General features: G+C 35.1%; 1 protein-coding gene across 1 annotated transcript; it reads left to right on the top strand.

The window, feature by feature from the left end:
• The first annotated feature begins 15909 nt into the window (after positions 1–15909).
• Positions 15910–16854, top strand: LOC148879579 (uncharacterized). Its single transcript, XM_088974764.1, has one exon. It carries the CDS (start codon positions 15910–15912, stop codon positions 16852–16854), a length of 945 nt encoding a protein of 314 aa, XP_088830890.1.
• The last annotated feature ends 397 nt before the right edge of the window (positions 16855–17251 follow it).

The raw sequence follows: 17251 nt of genomic DNA, 5'->3' as shown, positions 1-17251 counted from the left end.
CAAAGAATAGATAGTGAGATACCAAGGGTTCTTTTGGTATTTTGCCTATACTTCCGCAAATTAATAACAGAAAAAATAATTTGAGAGAAATAAGGGGTGGTTGGTCGGTTAAATTGGAATTGGCGAACTCCACGTTCGGTTTTTCCTACTTAATAACAACAGCAATAATAATAATAAAATACAAAAACCTCCTTGAAGTCTTTTATAATCGTAAAAATCTTTTCTATAATTTTATTATTTTAGTAAAAACCTCCCTTCTATTTTTAAAAAATTTAATAAATACTTTTATTTTGTCAATGATAAAAAACAAAACGTTAAAAAATGATATTTTTTAAATTACCTATTTTACCCATTTTATGAATTAATGTGCATATGTTTTTATTAAAATAGTCCTATCTCAATAATTCCATAATATGTCTGAACATTGTTCATCTTCTTCCTCATGATGCTGCTCGAACACTGCTCATCATCTACTCGAATACTGTCCCACTCGACTAATTTGGTTCTACCTGGTTGACCGCTATTGAGTTTAGAAGATAATGGCACGTTGATTATACAAGGAGAAGAGTCCCGTCTCCGCCTCTTCTACGAATCTCTTCTGGCCCTGATTAATGGAACCATCGACATGTTCCACCTTGCTTCCCCTGCAATGTGGATAAAGTCAAAGACCCCGAGGTCCATTCTCGAAGGCTCTGAGTCAGAATAGGTGAAAATTAATTTTATTTAATTAATTGAAAGAGCTTTTAGATCTGGCAATCAAAGGGACGATTAATGTGCTGAAAGCAGCGCAGGAGTGCAGGGTGAGACGGGTGGTGGTAACATCATCGATATCATACCAAGTCTGTATTGGCCTACCGATGTCGTCAAAGGGGAGGACTGCTGGACGGATGTCGACTATTGCAAGCAGAACGGAGTGAGTTTTCTAATTAACTTTTTCACCGTTTCTAGTTGAGGTTTGAATATTCGATTAAAAATGAATTTCCCAGATTTTTTGGTGTAATACTGTTATTTGGGAATGTGCCTCTGAATTATCGAACCCATCCATCTCCTTTGATGGAAAAAGTAAAATTTCATTCACACGTTTGTAAATTAAAATTCACGCAATTAGTCCAAAAAGCAGTGCAGGATTATTAATACAAATCCTAATAAATCAAAGAGAGAGAAAAACTATGAGGAGCCTCTGTGAATCGGATGGAGGTTGAAGCCGGAGCACGTTGTTTGTCTGGTCAAGAGCGAAGAACTGAACCCTAGTCTCGAAGCACCCACATCCAAATGTACAAGCTTCTTCTCCAACTGAAGTGTCTCTGATAGTTCGATTCCTGGAACCACCGTATAAGGCTCATTGCCGAAGAAAATAACTCCGTCCAATGCGGTTGACGATGGTAAACAGGTAGCGAACTTCCGGTCGAAATTAAACGCTGCTGCAAGCTGCGACGGTAACCCAATTCAGTTGAGACCGAAGCCCACCATTCCCTTGACACCGCTCCCCAGATGGGCCAAGACGGGAGTTGGGGCACACGAGAAGAAGAAATGATGGGCGGTAGCAATTGGGCTAGGCTTTGATCCGTACGCAGAGGGAAGGGCTATCACGTCTACTGCAAGCTCGCCGCCAGTTATAGTGTCGGTGAGGTGTTCTCTGGGGACAACGACACCGATGTGGTTGTTACAGCCAGAGGCGAGGAGTAGAGAAGCAAAAGCTGCAGCATTGGGGAGAGTGGGAGAGAAAAAAAAGGGAAATTAAAGAAGAGGGAAGGTTGGGCAGGGCTATTTTAGTAAAAATAGATGCACATCAATTCGTAAAAGGGAAACATAGGCAATTTGATAAAAGTGATAATCTTTTTAATGTTTTTTGTCTTGATCATTGACGGAAGGGAGGGATTTGTTGAATTTTTAGAAAATAGAGGATAGATTTTTGCTAAAGTGAAACTATGGGGAGGTTTTTGTATTTTATCTTAATAATAATAATTACAGATTGGTGCATATACTTTGGATGTAGTGTTACTTTGGTTCCTAAACATTAAAACGTGTCAATCTAATACAATTTATCGCTTATCATTAGTAGTCATTAATTGTCTATATCATGTGTAGAGATGGCAATTTTCCCATCCTCAATGGGAACCCGATTTTTTCAATGTATCGGGTTGGGGATGGGGATTGCTTTGGCGGGGTGGGGATAGGAAATAGGATTAATAGGAATCTTTGGTCGGGGTTAGGGTCAGGGATGGGGATTGAGGTCCCTACCTTGTCCCGACCCCGATTATATATATTAAATATATATTATTATATATGATATTATTTATGCATATCAAAACATATTTAAAATATTATTTATATTTTAAAAATTTTACTTATTTTAACTAAATTATTTAAAAAAATACTTTTATTTAAAAAATTTTGAGGATTTCCGTCAGGGATCGAGGATGGGAATGGGGATTAATTTGAGAATCGGGGCCGAGGAGGGGGAATTGGATCCCTGCCCCAAACTCGCCCTCTTGTCATTTCTAATCAAGTGATGACGTACACAATTTAAAACTTTTGAAATATCAAAATTACCTTTTAAAATACTGTTCATCGTCTTCTACCTTTTGAGACTGAAGCAGTGCTTCGTGACCCAGATCAGATCTAAAAGAGAGAGACTGTTGGAGAGACAAGAAGGGGAGAGAGAGATATGAACAGAGTTTCATCTACCAAAGAACTCGGTCTTACCTCTGTAGTCTTAGCTTGGATGATTTCAACCTATTTTCTATGTAATATATGTAGTTCGTCTTTTCACTGCAACTTCACTCGTTCTACTGGTAGGTTTTTGTTCATGGGGGATAGTGATAACTGATAACACATCCTTGTTTAGTGTGTCCACCCGGGCCTTTTCACCTATGGGCAAAGAGTAGTTGGGTTGGATCCATAGATATCATAAGCTCAAGAGCTTGGCTCAATCTCATGGAGCTAACTAGCTCTTCAACTTCACTACTGTAAGTTTCCCTCTGCTGGGGTGCCAAAAGTGATCAAAATGTAGACCATTGGACGAGATCAGAGATATTTCTCTGGTATCTATGGTTCTGATTCTTACACTACTACTACGAGCGTGAAGCACTCCCTGAGTCCCTGTCCAAGCCTGTGAATCCTCTTGTAACCAATAGTCGTCTCCTTGGCCTCTAGCTTCGATCAGCATAAATCTCATGGGATTTGGTCCTCTGCCCCACCCCAATTGCTTGCTGAAGTCTCGCGACATTGAATCTCAAACCTGTCTCTGTTATGCCACCTGAAGAAAGAGGATACCTGTATGATCATGTAACAGAGAATTCCCCATTCTCTTGGAATTCTCTGGGTAGTGGAAAAGGATTATCATGGCTGAAGGCAAAGGATTATCAAGAGTGCCAGCTCGAACTTGATTCCATGGTGGAACTACAATTTTGTCTCCTGACAGCCGGATGACAATGCGGGATCCAGCTGATGTCTTGCCACTTTCTGGTTTAAGTTTCCAGTTACACCCATCTACCCCTTCCAGAGTTCAGTTCAGTTCAGTTGACCATTCCAAAACAAAGACCTTTTTCAGTGCTGCAAGGTTAATGCTCAGGTACAATCGGCAACGTTGATAAACAAACACCAACGATTTAAGAGATTTGCGCATTAGGATGGTTGATAAAGAAAATTGCTTTTTCTGGCGGTTCTAAGAGATTTTAGGCATTTGCATTGTTGATAAAAAAATTAGATGACACTGAAAGGACATTTGTATCTTTTCACATGTTACTTAATGGTGATTAATGATTTTCTACTAAATTGACACATTTTAAAATTTGGAGACCAAATTAGCATTAGGCCCAAAGTACAAAGTACTATTATTATTATTATTATTATTATAATTAATTGATAATTAATTTGTTAAATAGTCGAACAAGCTTTCTCATGTCCTGATACAGGTAGGGGTGATACTTTAGGTGCCCAATGCAGTGATTGATACAACTGAACTCTAATCTAGTGATTGTTACAACCGAACCGATTCCATTGGAATGACATGTGAAACAAATGTGAACCAGAAGATATAAAGTTGATGGGGTCTAATGGAATTAGACCTGTTCATGGGCCGGGTAGTTCGATGGCCCGGCCTGGTCCGCACCCTTGTTGGACTTGGTCATGTAATTAGGCCCGCGGGCCTAACACAGTAAGCCCGACTGTGTTACGGGCCGGGCTCGGGATTTGTCAAAAAAGCCTGGCCCGAGTTGACTCAACATTATATATTTTATAAATATGTATTATATAAAACATATAAATAATATAATATTTATTGAAATATATATATATTTATAATTTAATATACATTTTTCTTATTTTTTCTTTATAATTTCTCTCTCTCTCTCTCTCTCTCTTTATTCAGCCACTTTAGCAGTAATAACATGGGATAAATTTCGGGCTCGGGCCCAGGCTCGGGCTTCAGGCTTTTTATGAGGGCCAGGCTTGGGCCTTAGAAAAATCTATTAATATAGAGTGAAAGCCCAGCCCGAGCCTGGCCCGTCCCGTCCCATGAACAGGTCTAATTGGAATGACATGTGAAACAAATGTGAATTAGAAGATATAAGGTTGATGGGGTCCACCTAAGTATTATTATCTGGGCTGTCCTATTCTGCATTAAGAATAATTTAAAGTTATTTTCTTAAATCATTTAGGCTTCATTTGGATTTGGTGTAAAACGTCAAATACATTGATTTTATTGGTGTAAAACATTTTACACTGAACTATATAATAAGTGACCATTACATTTTGAAAATTGTGATAAAAAGTGTAAAGTTTTACATGGATAAAATCGATGTAGTATATACATCGATAATCGATGTAAAACTTTATGCTTGATGAGGTTTTACATCGATTCATGATGTAAAACTCCACTCCATCCAAATGCCAATAAATCTAAATCAGAGTGGAGTTTTACATCGATTTTCTTTTATACTCGTTCCAAATGCCAACAAAACCAAACTGATGTAAACTTTTACATCATTCTTGATTTACATCAATTCCAAATGCAACCTTAGAGTTGGGTTTGGTTGAGCCAAAGTTGGAAGGCCCATATTACTATTTATGAATTGAGTTCGAATTGGTTCTGGCATTGGCCCCAAACTTAGACCATGTAGGTTTGGTTTGGATTGACAACATCACTTTTAGAGACCGAGGCCAGGAAAGGGACTGGGTCATAAATAAAATGAACCGGCCCAATGGTCCACTCAGCCAAGAGGCAAAAGGGCTTCTCCTTCAAACACGTCACTAATTCAAATAAAAAATCCAACATATATGAAAGCTTTCAAGAAATTTCATTGATTGGTATGGGTGTCATTCTAGATAAAGCGTGTTATTTAAATACCTGAAAAAAAAAAGCATGTAGAATATTGATTGATAGGATGGTATGGGTGTCATTCTTCAATGTTGTCAAACAGCCTCTTATATTATAATTTGGGCAGCAAACAATAGGGAGGAAATAAAGAATAAAATATTCAAAAACATAAAAATATGTTATTAAGATTTTAGTATCTTCGATTAGCATTAAGTGAAGTGATTATCTTGAAAGAAAGACATGATGGTATATAGTGGGGGCTATATAACTATCATGCATCTAAACAAATCAATGTATGATATATCATATATATCATATATAACATATATTTATATACGACATGTACTATGGAGTTGGGTTCAGGTTGCCGAAGGGGTTAACTCTAACCTAACCTGAAGTAAAGTCGGGTTCAGGAATTTCAACCCTACCCTAACCCAAGCATCAACCCAACCCAAGTTGTAGCCTATTTTGTTATAGCCAATTGAGAGAGAATAAATATTAAATAATTTATTTTTTATTGATGTATATTTTTCCAATTAAATGAAAAATTTTCTTAATTAAAGAGGAAGTGTGGGACATTCTCACAATTCTATATATTGAGAATTTTGACAATTGATCGATAAGATGGTATTTTTTTTTTTTGTTTTATTTTCTAATGAAAAGTAGAAGATATAATTTTTTTGGTATTAAGGGGTGGGAATAGAGTAGGATGCATGTGAAATCCATTGGCCTTAATATGATAAAAGGTCTGGAGGGACATTGAGTGGGATTTGATGAGTGACCATCTCGGCTAACAGGTCATTAATATGATAAAATGAAGATTAATGCTACACAAATTGGGTGTTAGTACTTCTTCAGATAAATACTATATAATTGAGTTCCAATAATTCTCTAGAAAAAACTCGAAGCTGCATTTGGAAACGGTGTAAATAAGATCTAAACATGAGTTCAGTGGAAATATGTACTCTGGTTCAGTTTTGCTAACGTTTGGCAAAAAAACATTTATGTATTGGTAATGGAAAAAACACAATTTCCAAGGCATGTTTATGAAGGGATGGGAGATCCATCATATGGATGGCCAAACCCTACAGGAAGGTTGGGCAAAATTTAAAAAATTTCTTTACTCCCATCCGGGAATCCTATTCCCAATTTAAAAAACTGCATTTTCAAGGTTTGTTATTGTAACCAAACTAGGCCAAATCTGAATCCAAATTAAGGGAGGGGTATACCTGATACGGAATCCACGCAAGAATGCTCCTCCCAACGTAGGTGTTCATGCCCAAAGAGAGTACCAAATCCTCCATCCACTAAAGATGGCACAGCTTAGGGTGAGGCAGGATCAACAGGTAGTTCATCACCAAGAACTGGTGACTCTTTAGCAAGAATTGAATAAGACAATGAACATGAATTCTAGATTATTTATTCTCGCAAGAAACAATATAAAGATCCAATCTTGACCGAATTCAAGAACTGGAGATCGAATAGGGTGGGGTGGCAAGAGCAGGAAGAAAAAGAGTAGAAGGCAAGAGCAGTCTAACTGTGTTGTCTTCTCTTTGTATTCAACGAATGTGTCTTTAGAGGTTCGCCCTGCTCTCTTATTTATAGCCTTAAAGAGAAAATTTCCTAATCCTATTAGGAGTTTCTTAATCCAAATCTTTTATTTGGATCTGGACCTTTTAAGTGATAAGGATAATCCCTTATCTTATCTGTAGATAAAGATCAGCCTTCCTAATCAAATTAGGAGTTCATTTGATCTAAATCTTTATTTGGATCGGGACTCTTTAAGTGGATAAGGATAATCCCTTATCTTGTCTGTTGATCCAAATCCCAGATCCGCCCCTATTTAATTAATCTAATTAACACAGTTCGGAATGGGCTTTTAGGCCCATTAAGCTTTCAGGCTCACTTCCACTTTAATGTTGGCTAGCTTGGCTCTCTTTGTATGGCGTGAGACCCTATCATTAATCTACACATCAGCCACATGGGTTCAGCCTAGCCTATGTTACAAGGCATCGCCGAATTCACTACTGAATACAATAAACCCTTGAGTTCATCACCATGGGCTCTTAATGGGCCCAACATTTACACTAAATGGTCCTTGGGTCCAGCTATCTTATGAAGGCCCAAGGACTGTGGGTAGATGTAAGATTAGCCCATCAGGTATAATTCTCAATTGTCTTACACTTAACCTCTCGGCCCATAATGATCAAACACTGCCTGACAAGAGAGGACCTCTCCCTCGGCTGCAAGGTACAATGCTGCACTCTCTACTCACATGGATCCCAGGAATTAAAACCTTTTGCAAACATTTTGAAACTATAATATATATATATTGCAAAACAAATTTCAACGGTTGAAATCAACTGCCGTCAGTTTAGGTTTCCATCAAAGAGAGTGCATCCCTGATCGTTTACTTTGTCCGACAAAGTGGCTGATCTTGTCACTATGATCACCCACTCAGATGAATTCTCGGACTGTCCCAACATCCCAGGTTTTGACCCCCTCTAAGGATCTCACTGATTGACATATCAAAGATAGCCCAATCTGACACATAGTGCAGTATCATAATCGAGTTTAGGGGTCAGGTGTAACATTCCAGTTTTGCCCATCTATCTCTAAGGTCTAGGGCAATATTGGAATTTTGGTCCGGTTCAGGGTTTCAAGAAAACCCACACTGCATGTACTTCAGGTCTCACTCTGGCAGCTGAGACAAGCTGCCCCAACCAACTTGGCGGTATATCAGTGTCAGCCTTGGTAGGATAAGTCTCCCTAGATCAATCCAACGGCTATGAAGATTCTAAACTAACACGAGTTTCATACGTGTCCGGTTTAAGGGTATTGCACAAAAACACACCATAATAATATGAATCAAATATGTACTTTATTCATTTACAATAAATGTCATAATGTACATCATGCTGATTGGAGCTAAGGGCATACATTGTCTATCAGTTAAAATCTAAAATGAGATAAAATTTTACATCGAAAAGAGAAGTAAATTTGTGTTCAAAGTGGTTAATGTTAAAAAATGTATATTTCTACACTAGGATTCATGTTTACATCAATTACAACTAAAAGTCGTTTTGTAAGAAAGTAAAATTGTCAATGTAATACCAACCCAACTTTGCATTAGTATGGACCAGAATTCGCTCTGCATTTTTGCATTTACACACTATTTGCAATCTCTCCAAACTCAATCCAAGGATCAAAATATTGTATTGGGTGTATTATATCCATATCTATCTATATCGATCCATCCAAATATGCATGGATACACTAATACAAATATGTTTTAAAAGATATATTTTTTTTTTATATTTTATATTTTTTACTTTGGGATGATGAAAGGCATCCCTTTAATGTAAACACAAAAAGTAAAATAAAATAGAAAGGTTGAAAAAAATGACGAGTGTCGGTGATATCAATAAGCCAGATGTATTAGTATTTTGGTCTTTGGAGAAACCTACAAGGTTTCTACTTTGATGTCCTGGCCCCAGGGTTAGCAAACCAATCTGTCACCTAATTTGCTTATCTACACACATGTGAGTACTTAATTTAATTTCATCTATGTGGGCCTTTCTATTCAAAACAGTCAGGGATAAGATTGATGATGTTCCGTGAGCATTTGTAGTTTTCTTGGATAAACTTTTCATGACCATTTTACAATCCCTATTGAGCCAACTTCCAACTTCCAACACCCTTGCTCTCAACATGATCTTACATTGCACATCTCATACACAATTTATGGTGGGTGTGGGTCTCTGTTTCATGGTGAGATATGTGGTATCAAAATCATGCTAGAAGGGTGTTGGAATGTGTTTTATTAACAAGAGATCTCAATTCAATATATATACTATATTGAAAAGTACGAATAGCCTCAAACATATTTTTGGAATTTTGTGGTGACAAAATTTACCCCTCTATATTTATATTTATTGATAAAAAATGAGGGCAAATAGTGTAATTAGTTATTGATATTAAATGAGTTGACAAGAGTTAATTTTTAGATATTCAATGCATTCAATTATCTCTTATTAAATCCAACATTTAAGGTATTAATTTGCATTCACCTTCATTGAATCATATATTTAAGGTTTTTTTGTTTCTTCTCATTATTAAATTTTATAATTAAATACATACATAATAAATTAATAATTTCAATAACATAAAAACTTATACTTTTAAAATCGACCTAGAAAAAATAGTGTTTTCATCTAGGTGGTGGTAAGAAATTAAAACATTTGGGTCAAATGAGCCAATCCGTGTTGCCACAATTAAATAATAAAATTCAAAAATATATAAATGCAAAAAATATAAAAATTAAAAAAATGGGAACGTTTTTAACCTCATATATTTGACATATTAAGCAATAGTAAGTATGATAAACAATGTTTTAAAACTAGCTTGGAGGCCGACCTGCTTTTGCCTTTGGGTCATAGGTTACGAGTTCGACTATCAAGGTCAAACGAGTCAAACCGCTTTGTGTCAACACTATGTGTGTAAAAATACATATTTTATCAATAAATTATATAATTATGTTTTACATATATCATAGTTACATTTTACGTATATTACATATAATATATGTATTATGTTACATTTGTTTATGTTTTTTTATTTCGTTTTAAAATTATTATTTATAAAAATGATTAAAAATTACAATTTGGGGCCAAAAAAGGGTTTTTTTTTCTTGCAAAAATAGCAAGGCAAGCTGCATAGTGCCTTTGGGACATTAGAGTGCAAAGTTACTCAAAAATAAAAGAAAAAAAGATAACCCCAATTGGACATTAGAGTGCAAAGTTATGGCTTCCAAAAGTTTGCACATAATTAAGTGCATAACCTACGACTTGGTTACTGGGTCGAACAAGTCAATGGTTGAACCGCCTAAGTTAAATGATATTTAATCAAAAGGGGAGTTTCAACATAACCAAACTTAAAATCAAGGTCGAGTGATGGTTCAAACTGTTCAATCGACGGCCAAATCAACAACAAGTTGAAAACATTGATGATAAATAAGAAATGTTTTTATTAATGATGGAAATGAAATGTAAAAGTTAAAACCAATTGGAAGTAAAATTATTTTCCTATTATCTCTCATTAAATCTCATATCTAAGGCATATTCTCTTATTAAATCCTATAGCTAAGATATATTTTTCTCATCATTAAATTGTACTAATTAAATCCACAACATTAATTTTAACAATATAAAAATAAATATTTTGAAAAATAATTTGAAAACAAAACCATTTTCTTCCATCTCTGGGTAAGCAATTAAACCATTTAGGGTCAAATCCATTAATAAATAATGCCATAATTAAATAATAAAAACTAAAATAAATAAAATATATAATACAAAAAAATAAAAAGAATTGGACATGTCATTAATATTGTATATTCATTATATTGAACAAAAATAAGTATGAAATTTAAGAAGTATTTTTGCAAATGTTGAAAATGGAATGCCAAAATTAAAATCAACCTTAAAATGAAATGATATCATAGTCAAATAATAAAATTTTTAAAAATAGAAAATACAAAGTCACAAAAATAAATATTATATGTAAGATACAATATTATATTTATAAAAAATAAAATATTGGATACATATATAATGTTATACATTTATTGAACAAAAATAAATATTATAGATAAGATATAATTTTGTCAATAATGGAAACATAATACAATATTTAATGTCAACCTAGAAATCAAACTATTTTTCTTTTTGGGTCATGGGTTAGTGGTTTGGGTCCAATGGATTAATCAGTGATATAATAGTTATATAATAAATATTTAAAAAATAATAAAAAAGTACAACTAATCAAAATAATGTATAAAAAGTTATATATTAATTATGCAAACAAAAATTAAGTGTAATAAGTAAAAATTATGTATATAATGTAGATGAAATATATAATTTAAAATTGATCTAAAAGTAAAACTATTTTTTTATTTAAATGGTGGGTCAATGATCCAACTTTTCAAAGAAATTCATGATGTAATAATTGAATAATAAACATTGAAAAAAATAGAACACAAAAAATAAAAAAAGTATAAAGTTTTGTCAAAAATATTTTGGAACATTTCCAATGGTATATAATCATAATATTAAATAAAAATAATTGTTAAAATATAAATTATTTTTATTTAAGATAGAAATGGAATACAAAATTTAATAGTAGTAGTAATAGTAGTAGTAGTAGTAGTAGCAACAACAACAACAACAACAACAACAACAACAACAACAATAATAATAATAATAATAATAATAATAATAATAATAATAATAATAATAATAATAATAACTGTTATTGTAATTTAAAATTTCTGTTGGTGCACATTTAGTACAAGTATTTAAGTTTATTTTTAACCATATTATTGTTTTTATTAATTTCCAATTTCTATCCTAACTATGATATATTTAAAATTCAAGTAATTAATATGAAAAAATTCACATGTACAATGCACGTACTTAATTACTAGAATAATATATATATATATATATATATATATTATATTATATTATAATATGATATATTATTAGTAGAATAAATTGTTTTCGAGATACTTCTGGCCAAAAGTGTGATTTATCTCTTTTCTACCATTTTGTATCAAAAATTTCAATTTTTCTCATTTATCTCTTAACTATTTCATATTTGAATCTCTTTTTTTCATAATTTAGATTCTTAACTACACTTTGTCCACCAAATTCACCTTTATAGGACTTTCACCTTTCATCCTGCATCATAAGTATTAGTTTCCCTCAAAGTTTAAGTATCAGAATTCAAGGTAATACTTTATAGCAACTCCAAGGTAATACTTTATTATTATATATTTTTTATTAAAACTTAACAATTATAATATTATAACAATTTAAAATTATAGGTGTCGAATAATTGGTGAAATAACTGATCCAACAATTTCCATCCCAGTCGTTATATTTAGACATGAAGCTAAAAAATTGGTAAGCTGTACACCAAAACAACTTATGGACCTTACACAACAGGTACACTTACTAATTTTTTTTTTTAAATACTTTCTATTTTTGTTTAACTATATTTCTTTTACATTTTGTAGGGTCTTACACATCCAATCAATGAATAAATGGTTCAATACTTACATAAAGTCTATCTTTTTAATTTCAAGTTAACTATGATGCCCAACAATCAAAAGCAGCTCACTGTCAACAAAGTCAAAGATATTGACAAAGAAATTACAAACTAATGTTTCTAAAAATTTTCCTTTTTGATCCATTTTGTATAACCATGTAAATATGAGGTTTCCAATTCATACACATTATAACTAATTTCTGCAACATTTAAGATTTGGTTTGCTATCAAATCCAGAGAGAATATGTTTGCTTAAAAAATACTTTAAATTACTTTCCAAAAATTAAATATGAAGTTTATTTCTTACTTGCTCAAACAAAAAGACATATAAAATTAAATACTGAGTCAATTCCCAAAAATTAAATACGATTGCCATTAATCCTTGCGAAGCAGGGGCTTCCGCTAGTATATTTATTACTACAAAAGGGTGATTTGTGGATGCCCTGAGCGACTTTCACCTTCTTAATATCAGTTTTAATTCATTTTAATTAATGCATTATTATTGTTGGAAATACCTGGTTTCCTTTTTATGATTAAAGTTTTTTCTGAAATGGATTTTAACTTATAAGTTCTTGACCCTCTAGCGAATTTCTGATAGGTGAATGAAACCATCTTTTCTCTAAATGAAAAAGGAGATGAATTCTTTCATGAAATCAGCGGCGCCACCATTGTACACTTGGGCTCTCGAAAGCTTCAATGCTTTTTTCTTCATTTCTTTTCTTTTTTGTAGAATTGTTCTTACTGGGTATGGCTAAGCTAGATCCTGGGTGTATTTACTAGGTTTCCAATGCTTCGGTGTTTTTTTTTTCATTGTTGAGAGTTCCAATTTATTGGGATAGAGGATTTATTCATTTTCTCTTTCTCGTAGTTTTAATAGCTTATGGGCTTTTGTATTAGTTTCATTGTTCTATTTATTTTCTTCCTTTTTTCTTCTCAAATTTAACTAGTGGAATTAATCGCAGGTTTAATGGTTTCTGGGCTTTTGTTTTATCTTCATTGTTCTGTTTATTTTATTATGGGGAATTAAACGACAGAAGAGATTGAATTGATGTTGATTTTTATATTTATCTTTCTTTGTTGGTTTAGTTTGGTTTTGATATATGTTTATTACTAATCAAGACTTTGGTTTCAGTATAGTTTTCCTTTCTTGATCTAATTAGAGTGAAGTTTTGTTTTTATTTTTTATGTAGAAGACTTTCTATTTGCTTAAGATTAGCTTTGCAAATAAAATCCCAGAATGATGGACTATACAATCTTGCCCTTTAAATTGATATTGCAGATTGTTTTATTATATATGCAAGATTCCATGTTTTTGATATTCCTTTTATCAAATCCTTGTGATTAGACTAACTATGACTCACCCATCATGAATATAATCAATCTTTCTCACAATGCTATGCCTACCAGATTCTGGAGCTTACAAAATGTAGAAAACTAGTCTCATTGTCTTCGGTAAACAACAGTTTCATCAAAGAATTTTCGTATTCTCTAGATGAATTGCCAGTGTTGACCTATTTGGATCTGATGGAGTACCAATACGTAACCACCCGAACCAACCGGCGCCAGCTCCGCCTTAGAGAGGAGTACCCATGCTAGAGGATTTCTTACGCTACCTGGCGTCGGATGATGGGCATCAAACGGCGGACATCGAAGGCATGCTCGAGTTACCTAGTTGCTTTACAAGTTCAAGTTACCTAGTTGCTTTACAAGTTCGAGTTACCTAGTTGTTTTACTTTACATGTTTGAGTTACCTAGTTGTTTTACTTTACAAGTTTGCCAAGGTTTTGATACGTTATAAATACCTCTGTTTTAAGCTTTAATAAGACAAGAATTTCTTTCATCAATTCTCTCTACTGTTGAGGCTATACGCCTAGTATTTTACGTGAGTCTTATCGAGTCCAGAATCAAACTCGATCGAATGGGTGTTCGTAGAGTTATCTCTGTTGAACGCCTCACGTTGCGTCAGGTGGTATCAGAGCGGGAGTTCGCCTAGTCAGATGGCCAACCAAGACGGTAGCAGTCGCAACCAACCCCGTGACGGAGATCAGGGGCTACAAGATGTTTGGAGAGCAATCGAAGAGCAGCGAACAACCACTCGTAACATTGAGCAATAGTTGGCAGAGATTGCTGGACAACTATGGACATTGTTGCGAGAGGATGTTCCAAGGAATAGGGATAATGCATTGCATCAAGCCGGAGGAGACGACCACGGTAGGCCAATCATTGATCCTATACCTCATTTACCCAGGAACCCTATTATTGATGATGATAGCGACGATGAACTAGAGTTCGGCATTGCTCCAGTTAATCCCGGTGATGGTAGGACTGGTAGGAATTGGTGATGTCATGGCAATTTTAATCGCCATCGGAATGATGATGAGTTTAAACTAAAGGTGGATATCCCTACTTTTAGTGGAGATCTGGATATAGAGGGTCTTCTATATTGGATCATTGAGGTAGACCGTTTCTTTGAGTACATGGAGATCTCAGAAGAGAGAAGGGTGAAAATAGTAGCTTTTTGATTGAAGGGAGGAGCATCTGTTTGGTGGGAACAAATGAGTGAGACTCAGATCAGAGAAGGAAGAGGTACAGTTCGACATGGAGATGTATGAAATAATTAATAAGATGAAGGTTTTTGGCTCCTGATTATGAGCAATATATGTTTGAATCATATCAAAGACGCGCATAGGGAATGAGGAGTGTGAACGAGTACACCTCAGAATTTCTGAGATTGGCTGAGAGGAACCAATTGTCAGAAAGTGACAATCAACAAGCAGCCCATTATTTGAGTGGTTTGAAGCCTGATATTCGAGACACGATTGGAGTCCAGATGGTTATGAGTGTGTAGGAAGCGAGGAACCTAGCTTTGAAGGTTGAGTTGATGTTTCAAGAGAGGACTCGAGTTGATAATTATCGACGGTATAACAGGAATGGCAATAGGCCAGCAACAGTTGATAAGGGCAAGTCAACTCAAGGGGTGCAACCCTCCAACTCGCCTAATGCAGCTAATACCAATAAGGCTGCAACGGGAGGAAACACTCGAGGTAACACTTCAAACCCTCTTAAAAATATTAATCCGTATGCAAAACCTGCCCCTTTTAAGTGTAATGAGGTTGGGCATAGGTCTAGTGATTGTCCCAGGAGAGGCAGTTAACATAGTAGAAAGGGAGGAGGAAGAAGTTTGTGATGATGAAGTGTATTGTGGGCCCGATGGAGAGGACAGAGGAGGTAATTATGAGCATGAAGAGTACACGTGTGTTGTGAGGAAGCTCATGTTATCTCAGAAAAGTAAAGATGACACACGATGACATAGGCTATTTCGCACTAGGTGTACGGTATAGGGTCAATTATTTGAATTGATTATTGATAGTGGCAGCTAGGAGAGTATTATTGGCAGAGATGTGGTAAAAAAATTGCAACTAATTCATGAGAAACACCCGAACCCTTACACGATCGGTTGGATCAAGGAAGTTGGGGGCATGCATGTGGAGGAACGCTGCAATGTTCCATTCTCTATTGGAAAGTATACTGATGAGGTTTATTGTGATATTGTGGATATTGATGCTTGCCATATTTTTCTTGGTAGGCCTTGGCAGTTTAATGTAGATGCCAAACACTTGGGTAGGAAGAACACATACCAGCTTGAGAAAGAGGGTGTGCGCTATACATTGTTGCCTATGGCAGAAAAGAACCAAACCAAGGCTTCAAAGGTGGAAGAGAGGGATTTTCTTACCATAACACATCACCACTTTGAGTTTGTAAGGGAGTGTAAAGATACCCGCGAGGTCCACTTAATAGTAATAAAAGGGGAGAGTGTGAGTGAGCCACTAGGGGTGAACAAAATTCCAGTGGAAGTGCAGGGATTGCTCGCCGAGTTGCATGATGTAGTTCTTGACGATTTACCTAATCAGCTGCCACCCATGCGAGAGGTTCAGTACCACATTGATTTTGTTCCTGGTGCTAGCCTACCTAATCTGCCACACTACAGAGTGAGTCCTAAGGAGAATGAGATTTTACGGGAGAAGATAGAAGAGCTGTTGAAAAATGGGCACATCCAAGTTAGCATGAGTCCTTGTGTGGTGCCTGCATTATTGACACCGAAGAAAGATGGGAGTTGGAGGATGTGTGTTGACAACAGAGCAATCAACAAAATCACTATTGGATACAAGTTTCCCATTCCTAGGCTGGATGACATGCTTGATCAACTTGATGGGATTGTGGTCTTTACCAAGATTGATCTTAGAAGTGGTTATCATCAAATTATTGGATACAAGTTTCCCATTCCTAGGCTGGATGACATGCTTGATCAACTTGATGGGATTGTGGTCTTTACCAAGATTGATCTTAGAAGTGGTTATCATCAGATCAGAATCCGTCCCGAAGACGAATGGAAGACAACTTTCAAGACAAGGGATGGATGTTAGATAGTTTTGTATGACCTTAGCTTCAATCAAAATGATGTACTTTATGAGTTTATTGTAAATGAATAAAAGTGCATATTTGATTCATGTTCCCTTGGTATGTTTCTGTGTAATACCCTTAAACTGGACACTTAATGAGACTCGTGTTAGTTTAGAATGTTCATAGCCAGTGGGTCGGTTTGGGGAGACCTATCCTGACAAGGCTGACATTGTGGTGCCACCCAAGTCAGTTGGGGTGGCCTGTCTCAGTTGCTAGGGTGAGACCCAAGGCACATACAGTGTATGATTAATTGAATCTATGAACTGGACCAGATTTTTAGTATTGCCCTGGACCTTGGAGATTGATGGGCAAAACTGGAAAGTTACACCCGACCCCTAAACTCGATTATTATGCTGCACT

Source organism: Nelumbo lutea, chromosome 1, assembly GCF_056320005.1.
Source record: "Nelumbo lutea isolate HS-2025 chromosome 1, American lotus-T2T, whole genome shotgun sequence".
Classification (NCBI taxonomy): Eukaryota; Viridiplantae; Streptophyta; class Magnoliopsida; order Proteales; family Nelumbonaceae; genus Nelumbo; species Nelumbo lutea.
Note: the sequence above shows the minus strand (reverse complement) of the source record. Positions and strands in the feature narration are given on the sequence as shown.

Excerpts from the sequence above, each read along its gene's own strand:
- LOC148879579 (XM_088974764.1), top strand. The coding sequence starts at position 15,910 with ATGCATGTGGAGGAACGCTGCAATGTTCCATTCTCTATTGGAAAGTAT.